The 14,428-nt window shown below is 37.6% G+C and overlaps 2 protein-coding genes across 4 annotated transcripts; both read right to left on the reverse strand.

Moving 5' to 3' along the window:
• Window positions 1-137: 137 nt before the first annotated feature.
• LOC116205684 (agamous-like MADS-box protein AGL11) lies at window positions 138-7,499 on the reverse strand. Of its 3 annotated transcripts, XM_031538319.1 has the most exons (9): window positions 7,339-7,499; window positions 5,857-6,039; window positions 2,065-2,149; window positions 1,812-1,873; window positions 1,508-1,607; window positions 1,287-1,328; window positions 1,117-1,158; window positions 738-889; window positions 138-430 (listed from the first exon to the last, which is right to left on the reverse strand). In XM_031538319.1, the coding sequence occupies exons 2-9, from the start codon at window positions 6,036-6,038 to the stop codon at window positions 427-429; spliced, it is 669 nt and encodes a 222-aa protein (XP_031394179.1). In that variant the 5' UTR covers window position 6,039; window positions 7,339-7,499; the 3' UTR covers window positions 138-426. The 3 variants fall into 3 exon arrangements, with proteins under 3 accessions (XP_031394179.1, XP_031394176.1, XP_031394178.1); XM_031538316.1 differs by lacking the exon at window positions 138-430 and having other exon boundaries at window positions 689-889; window positions 2,065-2,146; XM_031538318.1 differs by lacking the exons at window positions 138-430; window positions 7,339-7,499 and adding an exon at window positions 6,111-6,873 and having other exon boundaries at window positions 689-889; window positions 2,065-2,146.
• A 5,050-nt stretch (window positions 7,500-12,549) lies between these two features.
• On the reverse strand, window positions 12,550-14,071 carry LOC116203591. Its single transcript, XM_031535389.1, has 2 exons — window positions 13,913-14,071; window positions 12,550-13,115 (listed from the first exon to the last, which is right to left on the reverse strand). The coding sequence occupies exons 1-2, from the start codon at window positions 14,004-14,006 to the stop codon at window positions 12,871-12,873; spliced, it is 339 nt and encodes a 112-aa protein (XP_031391249.1). The 5' UTR covers window positions 14,007-14,071; the 3' UTR covers window positions 12,550-12,870.
• Window positions 14,072-14,428: the final 357 nt, after the last annotated feature.

Below are 14,428 nucleotides of genomic sequence, written 5' to 3' on the forward strand. Positions count from 1 at the left end.
CACCAAAGATCCGTATATCAGATGAGAATATCCCTGCTTTAGTGCTCTGTACTTAAAAAGAAATGATCCTAACAGGTCTAGTATGTACATGTAGTTAAAATGCGACCCTTTGTTCTAATTGAACCCGACTTCCATTCTTTCTCAGAATCAATCCATAAACATAGAATAATCTCTCGTATATGTAGTTCATTCATCGGTGGTAGTACATACAAAATGCCCACAAACACATAGCCTTACATATTGTCCAATTAGTCCGATGACCGTACTAATTCAGGAGTCGCAGGAAGTTTATAGGCTTCGGTGCAGCTTTAATTAAACACTCAAACACCACACTAACCTTTCATTGAACAACTATTATTATAAATTATAACCATACGAACTTCGCGCACAAGAGATGCCTTTTTCCGGAATCAGCTCAGGGGACTTCTACCTGCATAAACATGAAGGCACGTACATTTTATTCCAGAACCAAGTACCATACATGCTCTCATGTCATAACATCTTGTACGCTAAACCTGAATTATTATCAGCACTTCCATGTCACAGTACAATACGATGATCCACCAGCGTATACTTGATGACACTTCTTATAATAAATACTCTGGTGGATCATAGTATTTTTTATGACACTTTTTATCAAAAGTATGATGACCCACTGAACATTTAAAATACCTGACGAGATGCTATAGTTTCCATAGAATATCTAGACTAGTATGCATAGAATTATTGATTCATACCCGAGATGGAGTTTCTTATCAGGATGAGAGTAGGAATTCCCACCCTCCAACATATTGGGGGGGAAGAAATTGCGGGAAGCCAACACATGAATCGCATTCATCTCCTGGCCCGGAACCATGTTTGCTTGCTCCATCCTCTCTATCTCAGCTATCTGTTGGACAGTGGTGATTCAAGCAAAAGTCTAATTAGATTTTTCAAAACATGTAAAAAAACAAATTCCGGTCTATGCATGGCATCATTAAGCGAATTCATATATATATATATATATATAGAGAGAGAGAGAGAGAGAGAGAGTATAGTAGAAATCTCATATGTATATATTCAGATTTTATCAAGAGCATATTGCAGCTACGCACACATATACGACTTTTTACATACCTTGGTGCGAAGGTACACACTTTCATTTTCCATCTCAATCTCCTGTGAAACAAATTATGAACTGATGAAAGAGCTCTTGCTATAATGGAGATGGTGATGGAGCATTTGCAAGATTAAGACACAGAGAGAGGAAAGAGACATTGGATATATATATATATATGATTAAGTACCTTTTTCTGCAAGTACTCAATCTCACAAAGCAGCATTTCATGCTGTTCAACAAGGATGAAAACAAATCAGGAGTTGTCCAAGTAAGAGTAAAAATAGATGAACTACTAAAAGTAAAATTAAAAACAGGAATATCTATCCAAATTATGACGTTGTGAAAACTATATAGTAAATAATTACATTAGGGGATTGCACTAAAAAAAAAAGATTATGTTAGGGTTACCTTCTTGGACCTAATTCTGGTGATTCCGCGCTCGAGCCTGTTCTCTAGCTGCTTCAGTTCCTTCACAGAAAGGGCACTCAAAGAATCTCCCATCAAATGCCTGCCATGCATAATGTGCACTACATAATCAGCACAAAGCCAGGTCGCATAATGTTTTATGATACCTTATTGGCGTACAATATTTCTGTTTGTAGAACTTCATTCTTTGTACGTAGTGCATACATAGTATAGTTCTACTGTGATATTGTTTGCCGAATTTGTCGATTTCAAGGAAAGTGGAAAAATCTTTGGGAAAGTGATTTACCTGTTAGAGTTCTGCAGCATCTGTATCTGCTGCCTCAGCTTGGCTGATTCTTGTTGATAATACTACATATATACAAAAAGATAAATTAGAGATATGTCATATACATTGAGCATGGAAGGAACTGCACAAAATATATAAATCAGTTCCTTATAGAAGAAAATATGCAAATCTAGAGAAGGAACAATGAAATTTGCTGCTTGTTTTCAATATTTTGTAATAACTAGATCAGACAACAGCCACAAGTAAATATTACCTGAGCATTGATCTCTATGACAGAAGTCGTGTTCGCACTGTCTGAGCTAGCCTTCTTATACCTCTCTATAGTTGTCTTGATGCTGCTAAACAATATTCAATAACTTGTAAAGCTTAATAATTTTCGATGATGTGATGCAGGGTAAGTAAATATCTACTGAGTAACGTAATCACTAAACGTGGCAAAGATGTAGATAATGTATGCCGGCAGAGGAAAAATACAATAACTAAAGAGGGTGAGTGACATATTACTCACAACTACATGGTTGTAAGATGATGATGATAATTCGATCAATTAACCATTGCGTCAATATTAATAAAGCAACGATATGACCCATTACGTAATTAACTATCATTTAGAACCGATAATCCATAAAGGGAAGTTTGTCCATTGAATCCGAAATACTTCTAGCTAGACTCTAGCCAATCGGCTTTCTTGGAGTTAAAAAGGATGTGAAAAAGTAATATAGAGAAGAGAATGAACGTCGATTTTGGGCAGGATGGCTTTAAGAAGCTACACATTGGTGCATGCATTCTATATACCCACTATCATGTACAAGTCAAGATAAATAAAGAGAAAAGGCAAAGTCTTTTCTATATACCCACTATCACATTTCTTTGCAAGAATATATGTCATAAAGCAAAAATTAGATCGTATCTAGTCTAGAAAGAAAAAGAAAGAAGAACAAGACAGAAAGCAAACAATAGAATACAGCCGCAAGTACTTATCAGGAAAAAAAAAATCCAATTGTGATGAGATTCTTTGAAATACATGGGATACATATTTTCAGTGAGATTACGGGTATTCTCAATTTATTGGTCGATACTCATCTTATTTGAGCGTTGTTCGGCCCTAACCACGAGACAGTTCTTGTGAGTTTTTATAATGCATATTATCATTTGACAGATGAAGTAAAATAGATCTATATGATATCTTATTTTTGGGTTACAAGGGGATTTATATGAGATCTTTAATTTCCAAGTTATGTGAGCATTCGATATGTCAATGGCTCTATCAATCATTAACACCCCATGGGATTATTTGAAATGACAATGAAACTCCAAACTCAGAATGTGTACATATGTATGTATATGTGTATTCATCTGCATTTGTTTTAGTAGGAGGCTCGGGAGAGACTGACATAAAATGAAAATGGTCGAGTATACCTCTTAAGCTAGCATCGCATGTTGGAAATACTAGACTAAATGTATTTTGTATGTTCTAGAATTGCATATTCCAAAACAAGAACAATACGATGTCCTTATCTTTTGGTCGAAGGAAAAATTGAGACAAAATAAACTTCACACTCTTACATATAAACTCACGCCGTAATCCATCGAAAATAATTATCGTGCGCGATGCAATATTCCCTACTAGCTCTTTTAATAATTCATATTAAATCTAATAAAGGCTTTCCCTAAACTACATGGATCTTGATGAAATTCTACTATTATTTTCTCAGAAAGTCGTTAGGTCCCTCTAAACTGTAAGATCAGTACTGACCCCACTCTCTAGTATTGATATGATAGAATTGTCCTTGGGAAAAGATAGTACGCGTAGAAGTTGGATCTATATCTCATGTGAGAGAAGTATTCTCCTGCTTAGCTTCATTGATTCAAACCCTAACTTTGAGACAGAGAATATGTGCAGAGGGAGGACATTGACTGCCATTGTCTGTTGACTAGATGCCACGATGGGTTTCAATTCAACTTTCGAGAGGGAGCGAGAAACTTTCACGGAAGAATGGCAAGCAAAGGGCTAAGAGACCTCAAAGCTAAATTTGGAAAGTGAAACGTTGGCAAGGAGATGGAAAGGGGATGGGTAGACAAATTAAATCAGCAGAAAGTAGGGAACCCCCGAAAGCAATTAAATGAAAAGGAGAGGAACACTGAACTGATCAATCAACTGAACATAACAAATAATAATAGAGGCTTGTTAGGTTTGCTTGTCTCGGATTTAGCAGCTTGTCATGATCGATCGATGAGGTCTCTTTTCAGCAAAACTTGGCACTGTCAGGAGTTATCATTAGATATCATGTACATCGACCGGTCTGAAACCATTTCACTCAAACCTGAAATTGATCAAGATGACGCAAAAAAGGGGGCATCACCATGACCTATATACATTGATAAGGACCTCTCATGCCACAGAACTGCGATACCATCTACTAGTAAAACTTTGGGTCTTAATAATTAATGTGCCAATGATATAAAAGATGGTCTTATCTATTAACCGAAAAGGAGAAGTAGCAACTGCCTGCTCGCCTCAAGATGAGTTTAATCTCAAGCAATTGCCGACCATCATTGATTATGCACCAAACATATATTACAAAGGTTCTTCTATTATAACCCTTCGCCTCCCTTTCCCTCCCATTTCTCTCTATCAAAACGGAGGGTAAGAGTGCACTTAATACATCTCCAGAAAGGCTAATGGAAAAAGTCATTTTGAGGAGCAGATAGATGGATAGAGCGAGAGAGAGAGAGAGAGAGAGAGAGAGTTTGAGTTTTTGAGGAAAGCTAGGAAAGGAAGGGAACGTGTAGGGAGAAAGCTAGGGAAGGAAGGGAACGTTTAGGGAGAAGTAAAGGATTGTTGCATGCAAAACTGGTCTGGCGGTATCATGATCGTCAAGCCTGTAGAACACTACTATAATATATTCACCTTCCTATAATTCGTAAGTAAAAATTATTATAAATTAGCCCACATATCTGCCTCGATCAGTAGAATTGGCCACGAGGATTTTAGTCATACGATCAGTTTGTATATATACAAATTCCATTTGGATTTGCATTGCATTGAAACAGAAACATGCATGCTCATTGCAATATATGTGGGGGGGGTCTTTCAATTCAAGCTATTAATTGCTGCGACATTGTAGCAGTGACGCCCCAATGGTATAATGTCTAATTAATCTACAAGTATAGCATTAGTGTAACCGCGAAAACCTGCATTTCACCACAAGACCTAGCTACTGGCATGGATCAATATCTTGTGCTGATTGGAAGACATAAGGCACAAATTATGTAATTGCTGGAATTAATATGGTCGACTGGAGTTAAGATATCAATCTGTTGGCTAAAGTTCTGGCATGTTTATGAGTATATGTGTAATAAATGGAGCGTTCACTATATGGATACTTTTGTATCCATTTTTCACCATTGCCAGAGGGCATTGATGCCAATTCACTTTGCTATATAAGGTTCAATCCTTATAACTTCACTATCTCATAAATTCACCGTCCAATTAATCTTCTTCTTTTTTTTTTTTTGAATTTTATGGCCATAATCATAGGGTAATTATCACACTGAGGCTGCAGTTTCTAAAATGGGTGCAAAAAAATAGACCCAAAATAATGGGGGAAATTATTCAGGAGTATATATTTTCTTATATAATTCTAGTAAATTAAAATTAAAATTTACAGTTTTTAAACTCGGAAAGTGGGTTTATTTGATCTGAGGTTTAAGAACTATATGTTTATTTAATTTAATTTTGTGTTTAATTTTAACAGAACTGAAAAATTAAAAGTTAATATTTCAAGCATGAACCCCCAAATAAGCCATGTAGATTTTGTTTTAATTCATGGAGAAAGCATAATATGTAATAATATGACAATAAATTGTCAAAAAAATACTTATAATAATTTCTCTAGCATATATAGTGAGAGCATGTAGATTAAAAGGGGAAAATGGTGTAGAGGAAGAAGCAATTTAAAAAAAAAAAGATAAATTATAATTATATGATGGTAGAATAAAGTACACAAAGAGATCAAACACGGAAGTATATATCTGGACTTACTTATTGTTCGAGTACTCATAGAGGCGGCCTCTGCTGGAAAAGACGATGAGGGCAACTTCCGCATCGCAGAGCACTGAGAGCTCATACGCTTTCTTCAGCAATCCATTCCTACGCTTGCAAAACGTGACCTGACGGTTCGTCGTGTTCTCGATCCTCTTGATCTCGATCTTTCCTCTCCCCATCCTGATCAAGAGAAAGCTGATGATCAGTAGATATAACTTCTCTTTATATATATATTGAAGAGCATATCTCACCCAATGCTAGTACTGTAATGTGGGCTAGGGTTTCGTGTTTTCGTCTCTAGGCTTTATAAGAGACTGTATTAGAGAAGTAGAAGTCAAGAGAGAAATGTAAAAACAAAATAAGAAAAATGAATTTTTTTTTTCCTTTAAGAAAACATGGATAGTAAATAATCTGTGGAACAGCAAGTTAGATTCAGAGACGACTGGGGAGCAGCTGCGAAACCTTATATGAACTTGAAAAGTTTCCGACGTCCATATGTTTCGCATTTATCTGAATAACGATCGAGAAAAAGGAAACAAAATCCAGGGCATTAAATCAACAAAGATTTCCCGAGCGAGGTGATTCTGAAATTGATGGTAAAAGGTTCGTCTTGAAACCTTATACAAAAGCTTGCTCTGGGATATTGAATAAAGCAAATTAAACAAAAGAAGAAAACCTATGCATTAATCGATACGTCGATTTTATGGAAGCCCTCACTCGATCTCTTTGAACTCTTATTAAATAAGAAGTTCTCTTAAAAATTTGCTCGAGAGACCCTGAGAAGTGGTTGTTCGATGTAATACTTTTCTTTATTACAGAAATAATATCCGGTCTTTGGGAGCTGCAGCTTGTAAGCTCTAAAGCCGGCAGCTTGTCTTCTCCGGCACCGAATAAACGTCGATTTTTCGAAAGATTGAGATATAGAGAAGTGATTGATCTTTAGTAGCAATGGAAATGGTAAATCTAGGGAAGATTTTGGGGGAGATGACAACAAAACCAAACAAAGACAAACTAAGTAAAGAAAGATCTTTCATGCTGGAAGGAGAAGAGATTGTGCAGGTCATGAGAGATCTGAGGGAATAAGTACTTTGATACATGAGGGAGGATTCGTTCATCCCCCCCCCTAAAGACCCCCAACGAAAAAAAAAGTTGGGGGGGGGGGGGGGGGGGGGGGGGGGGGGGGGGGGGGGGGGGGGGGGGGGGGGGGGGGGGGGGGGGGGGGGGGGGGGGGGGGGGGGGGGGGGTTTTAACATGAAGAAACAGCATGACGGCCACTGGCACTCAGTGATGATCTCATGAACCTAAACATAAACTTGTGCAAGCCAAAGAACTGATGAGAAGTGAAGGGATCTGAGAGGTACCAAAGCAAACATTTTTTTTCTCTTAAAAGGGTTTATATATATATAGATATATATTACTGTGTATCAATCAAATCACATGAACAAGAAAAGGTAAAGAGGCACATGAAAATATACAAACCCTTGAGTTTGATGAAGGCTCTCTCTCAGGCAACCTTCTTCAGCTTTCGTAAAAAAAAAAACGGGGGTTCTTTTTTCCTCTTTCTTTTTTTTTTTGGGATTCTTGGGGGGAAAGAACAGAGAAAGAAAGAACACGAATTCCCAAGAAGCCCAAAGCTATTTCAATGGAAAAGGAAGAGATATAAATAGGCAGAAAGAGAGAGAGACTGAGAGAGACTGAGAGAGAGAGAGAGAGAGAGAGAGAGATGGACTGCCTGTTTGCCAAAAACTCATGCAAGACGTGTTAGTTTTAGCTAATTGGAACAGCTTTTGCAGGTGCCTATTCGCACTATTTACTGCAAACTCTTTTTCTCCCCCCTTTCCTTCCTCCAAACATACAAGTAATTATATATATGTGTATGTATATACTTATACATGACTGTGTATATGGTTTTCGTGTTGACCAGTAAGGATCAATCGGATCTTAATACGCCCTCAAGAGATATACGAAAGAAATGTATACACTCTTTCCTCACGTTTATTATCTGAAAATCAAGAAACTCAGAAATTGAAGAGTTATATATGAGTGTGTAAATCATGCATGTACGCTTTCGTTGGATAAGGTTGGCCTTTTATAACAGTTGGCTGCGGCAGCTGCAGCGAGATTGAACCATATGCGATGATAGGTTAAATGCAGACGAACCATGATGAACAAGATTATCCTTTTAATAATTAATTAATAGGGAGTGCTATATTTTAAAAAAAGTTTCATATTTGTAAGAATTGGAATCAGACCACATGTACGTAGTGATATATAAAAAAAAATGCAGACAAATCGTAGTGAGTTATATCACGAGTAGTTAACTTATCGACCTGGAGAAGATTTACTAGCTATTTGTGCTGCCATTTATTATTCTGGGAGGTGAACATGACCTTGACAGCATAAGTCACAAGAAATGAAAGGGAGAAGAGCTACATGCATACACAACCAAAGTTGTATTTCTTTTTCGGTGTGAATCCCGATATCCGAAAGCCCAATTAGGTACCGACTAATCCATTCGAGCCCGGTTGGCCTATTAAGGGGTAAAGCTCTCTTAACATGAATTTTCTGCATTCGTAATGACTCAAATTCAAGATATTACTTAAACGAGAACAAGCGCTGAACCACTTGAACCAATCTATCTTGATACAGTCTAAGTTGTATTTGATGATTTTAAGGTTTAACACATTTGAATTTGGTGGTTTCCACGTATATGAGCACAACATACGCACACACATATATAGGATGAAGAGGGAAAGTGATTTTGATAAAATCGTGTCTCTCTATTGATGCATTGTGCGTATAGATTATATATGCTTGCCCTATAAATGGATATTTTGGTTGGCATCTCCCCCTTCATATGTGTCAAGAAATGAGTTCGAGTTTGTGAGGTTTGGTCTCCTATCTTAAACCCTAATCATGCTGTCCCCTAACTTTGATCATGCTAGCTAATGCTTGTACTTTTCATCAGTTGTCATTTACACGTAATTGCATATCACTCCCGGTTATATATCAATCGGGCATATTCTCATCAGAATTGACATATATATATATATATATATAGTTTTCGTTATAAACCGTAGGAAAAATATCAGATTACTTTTATAAAGACAAATTCATATTGTTGAACTATCGGCCGCGACCGGAGAACCTATATATGCAGGAAGTTGACAATTTATTTAGCCGAGGATGCTTAACTACGAAGCATTACTAATTGTTAATCTTGATTGATCATAAATTTGGAACATATATGTGTTAATATACGTACAATTGAGAAAATAAGACATATTGTTGATCGAAACCATTCTTAATTTTCAAATCATTTTTTACAATGCATTATGTTTTAGTATTTTGTGGTGACGACCTTCTAATTCATGCTTTTAAGCCTCATCATGACAGGGCTAAGTTTTCATTTCCCCGAACTCGAACTCGAACGAGGAAATATGTGTTCATGAACCACAAATTGATTGACGATATATATACAGTTCAACCTTGTGATTTTCTTTTATGGCGGTGTCAAATTCTTCAACCTAATTTTTCTATTAGAAAGGAAAAACGAAGTGAAAATCGTTTGACTTCAAAATCGAAAGGACGAAAAATCTTTCCCAAAATATAATCCCCCATTAATATAAATACCCACACATGACATGTCCCAGTATGACGTGTTTGAACGAATCTGTCTAATTATAAATGGGAAATTCATTGTATTTCTCTTCTTCCCACCGAAAAATTGCAAAGTTTTACGTCTACGTGGTTTGGTTCGAGTGGTTCAACACTTATTTCTTTTAAGTAATTTTTTTATTCAAATCTTGTAAATGGAGAAAATTCACGTTTGAAGAGTTTTACCTTTAGTAACTCAATTAGGCTTGAACTGAATTAACCTAGCCTATGCGACTTTCGGATACAATAGAGACGCTGGAAAAAAAAACAAATAAACAAAATTGTTCAGCAGAAATAATCGGATGCTCCATGCCTCTCGGGCCTCACGCCTTGTCCCCATCTTTCGGTATTTCTGATGTACGAATCGATTTTACTTAGATTAATTGGTCGGTTCTATATATTCATATATTAAAATAATAATACATATAATGGTAAAGTTTTTCTTTTTGATAAGATATAATGGTAAAATTCGTTTAATTAGTTGCCACCTAACGTTCACAAAAGCATATAAACATGTTTACGGATATCATTAGGATTATTTTATCATTTACAGATGTATATACATAACATCGACAATATTCCAGGGAAAAAAAAAGAATATTAACATCGACAATTGTTAGGCTCTGGGGCCAGCAATGTGACGACTTCAAGTGGCTCGATCGATCGAACTTGCATGTTCAGTGCGCAGTTTAATTCGCTTTGGATTATGCGAATTTCAGGATCTTCTACTCTGCAATTTCATTGCCAGAACTCAATTTGCGGCCTACCTTATCGAACTTGCATGTTCGGTATGCATATCATGCAGATTATGACCGCCACATCACTGATTTAGTAGACGGAAGAAACTTGTATAATATACGAACTTCACAAAAGAACGAACGGATTTCCTATGGATTGTTGACTGTATTGATCAATAATATTTCGATTATTCAATTGAATGATTTCCCAATATGAAAATGACCTAGTCTTCGTTTAGCTAGGTCTTCAACGCATATATCATCGCAATCACATTAACGAGCTCCAAAATCGCGATCGAGGCCGATTCCTAGTAAGAGATTGTATTCATGTCCATAGCCTATTACATTCAATAGAAGGCCAAAAAATCTTAGACTTGTGTTAGATTCTTCTGACAGGAGATATGGTATCGCAATAATAAAGTTTGCATGTACGAGCCAAATGGTTGGATTCGAGATTTTTTATGATGTGCTCAACATAAGGAGATTTGCCTGAAAGTTAATAGTATTTATTGTATCCTTCTCCTTCCCTTTGCAAGGTTAGGGTCTTTCTTAAACCGGAAAAACAAAAAATATCAATCTTATTTAATAGAGAAATATGAAAATAGCAGATAACGAAACATGAAATAATTGATTCATGATTGAGTCGAAGCTAATGGAATATAAATAAAAATTAAATGCAGGTGCAATGGAATTGGGGGGAGCCATGTGAGCATCTGATCACAGCCCCCACCAAATGCTCACTTCACTTCACTCAATATCATTTATACGTTTTGGGAAAGCACTCCTCAGCTAATGCTTGTACATTGCTTTCGTATTTCCCAATTAGTGTCACCAATAATATTGTCACCATTCAATCGATTCCTCCACAACCTCACCTCACCATCATTTTATGTCGAAACGGAATCCATCGAGACATTTACCGATACCAATACAGACAGTTGTTCGCTAAAACACAGTCGATGCGAACCCGAACAGGTTAAGCACAACCATGCGGGAAGCCCGCTGACTTTGATCCATTAGACACTCCCTGTCACCTTGATTTCTCGCAAATATTTCATGCTTTCGATCGACCGAATTTCTCGAATGATCATTTGCATGTTTTAGGCATCGCGTTCCTCCGTAATGCCAAAGTTCGCCTTTTCCCTGTGCCGGCCAACCGTGCGAGGACTTATATATATGGGCATGTAAAAGTCAACAAGACAAATTCCTAATACATTTAGCACTAGCACCCTTCGATATAAAAAGTATCAGTTGCTATGCCAGGATGGAAACTACCTGGGGCGCCACATAGCCCAAATACAGAGACGACCGACTAATAACGGGCCTCGTCCACCGACTTGCCTCCCGTACTACAGTTTGCAATCATTTCAACTGTTACGATAAGGATTCAATATGAACCGTCAGCAACATGCATATTGAACTCCACACTCGATCTTGGCATACTTTATAGAGAAGGCATTTCCGACATACATTTCCGATACGGCACGGAGTATTTTTTCCGTGAGACAATCGAAGTCTCGGGAGAGAGTGTCAAATTCGACCTAATAATTGGGCATGGAGGGATTGGAGTTAACTACAAGTTGTGGGGTTTGTGGTCCCCACAATTTCCCTTTAAGAATGGAGCAATGTCACACTTCAGTCATCTAATGCCTTGTCAGTTTGGAGGGCATAATAAAGAAGTTCCAAAGCCTAAGCAATATCAATTATGTTCCGTGGCTTTTCCTCTTCCTCGAAGCAAACGGTGGTTACGACTTTAGAGAGGAAAAGAAAATGGTGAAAACCGTGTTCTGGAAGAAGCTCCAAGGAAAATAGTTTGATAAGAGCAACAAAAGCAACGCGATGTTCTGTCTAATAAGGTGTCATAGGACAGAACATAGCATTGTGCTTATGAATTTTTCTACTCAGAAACAGTTTATCGACGAACCAAATAATGGTTAGTAATAAGAGGCACCATCCAATTCAATCGATGGCCAAGAAAAGTGAATAAGAGTCCATGAAGACGTTGAAATATGTGGGCAACAGGGGTCGTCCGAGAGAGGTGAATTGAACGATCAAGAATCACGAATTCCAGAATAGATCACGACCCATGAATTTAAAGCTTTTAAAAGAAGGTATTTCATTAAAGTTCTGTTGCTTTCAAAACTTTATTCTGAAATATTTACATCACAAGTGTGTCGGAGGACACATGCAACCCTAGGAATGAATCTCCCAGCTATCCAATCTTTGGTCCACTCAAATCCTAAGCTCCAAATGCCATAATGTCATTTTATCTGTTATTTATGGGATACGTCACGAGGAGCATGAACAATCCAACATATAAAAAAGATCGGCAATTTTGGGTGGCATTTGAAATGGAAAAGGTACCAAGAACAAACGGAGAGCCAAAAATTTCCTTGAAATACTAAGAATTCCATCTACTAAGTCCACCAATTGGGCCAACTGCTATAATATCTACAGGAAAGTTCATGACAGATGAAAAAGGCTATGCCATGTATAGCTACCAATTCTCTAGTCATCCCGTGGGGGAGCATATTGGGCTGTTTGTATGAGGGAAAGAAACTGACCTTTAACACTGCTTCAAACGAATAGTGCCTCGACACTGCAAGAACTTGTTAATTCAATCCCGGATGCCAAGTTCAACTTCGAGCTCATCGTCATCTTCGAAGAGCTTGAGGAACCTCGCTTGCTGCTCTTGTCTCTTCTTCTTCTGCCACAATCTGAACAGGAATACCAAGAATGCCACGACAGCCACTAAACCCATAAACACAATGAGCACCTTGAGCCCGGCGGAGGCACCGGAAGATTTATCCGTTGCAGCATTGGCTGTATTCTTCGAACTTGATGACGGGTCATCCGCTAGGCCTACAAATATATTAAACACGGAGACCATTCAAAAACTCGCGATAGTAAAATTTAGGAGCCAAAAGAGACAGCAGCCTTCTGAATGGAAGAGGAGGAAGTAACAGAATCAAGAAATTCTCTGTTATCGTAATCTTCTAGCATCAACCAGATTGATTTCTTCAAGAAGGACCAGGCAATCCTCTACATAAGCAAATCCGAAGCCTTTGCATGTAACATCTGATTTTCTCTAAAAGTTCTGCAATATCTTCTCGGGCTCAGCCCCTCAAATCTGTCCTATACTCATCCTAGTTTCCCTTCTAGGACTCGAAGTTACAGCCCAATCCTTTCCTCGTGCGCAATCAACCATCTCGTTCCAACAATCTAGTACACGAAGTTCCGGCCCAATCCGTTTGGCTTCTTTTTCGATGGTTATTCAACATGGAGTAGTTCATAGTTCATACCAGAGAGAGCTCCGATTATATAGCTCATAAAGCGACTAATCTATATGCTAGGCAAGATCAATGTGGACACACACGCACGAGACATAGACCATCCATAACATCGTTCGATCACAATCAATTGCTATAGGAATTACGAACCATCCATTACCAGAATTCTACACCCCGCCACGAAATTGAAGAATCGAACAGAGGCAGAGAGGCAAGCGATCGGATTGCATTAAAATTAAACAAACAAGCTTAAGCTGTTGGAGGAACAAGCAATGGAAGCAGAACACGTAACGGATTGCATGAGCAGAAGGAAATTGAAACGGAAGAGAGGTTGCAGCGACGGGAGAACCGGGGGAAGAAGAAGGAGACCTGAAAGGAGACATAGAGAGAAGCAGCAGAAGAGGAAGCTGAGCTGCAGAGATCTTCTTCTTCGCCCTGTGATTGTGAATCCGATTCGAGTCATAACTCTCTCTCCCCCTCTGTGTTCTTTTCCGATCTGGGGGTGGCCGGCTTTTCAGTTGACTTTTATAGTTTCACATATTCTTTTGAAAAAGAAAAAAGAAAAAAGAAAACCTTTTTTTTTATTATCGGCAACGAACGACGACTCTCTCTCTCTCTCTCTCTCTCTTTTGCATTGAGAATAAAATTAAAATAATAAATTTTAAATTGGAGAAGTCATCCAAAGGACTAACATTCGAAATTAGTATCAGTTAGTTCTAATCAAATGTTAAGAAAAATGTATAATGTATAAACAGTACAGATATATTTTAGCCTTCGTAACATAGTAAACATGATACTGAATGATACTGTATAATATATGTTTTAGTCATGTTTAAATTTTTCTTAACCAATGACGGGAGCATCTTGAGACTTTGAAATTATAAT

Source organism: Punica granatum, chromosome 4 (genome assembly GCF_007655135.1).
Source record: "Punica granatum isolate Tunisia-2019 chromosome 4, ASM765513v2, whole genome shotgun sequence".
NCBI classification, from domain to species: Eukaryota; Viridiplantae; Streptophyta; class Magnoliopsida; order Myrtales; family Lythraceae; genus Punica; species Punica granatum.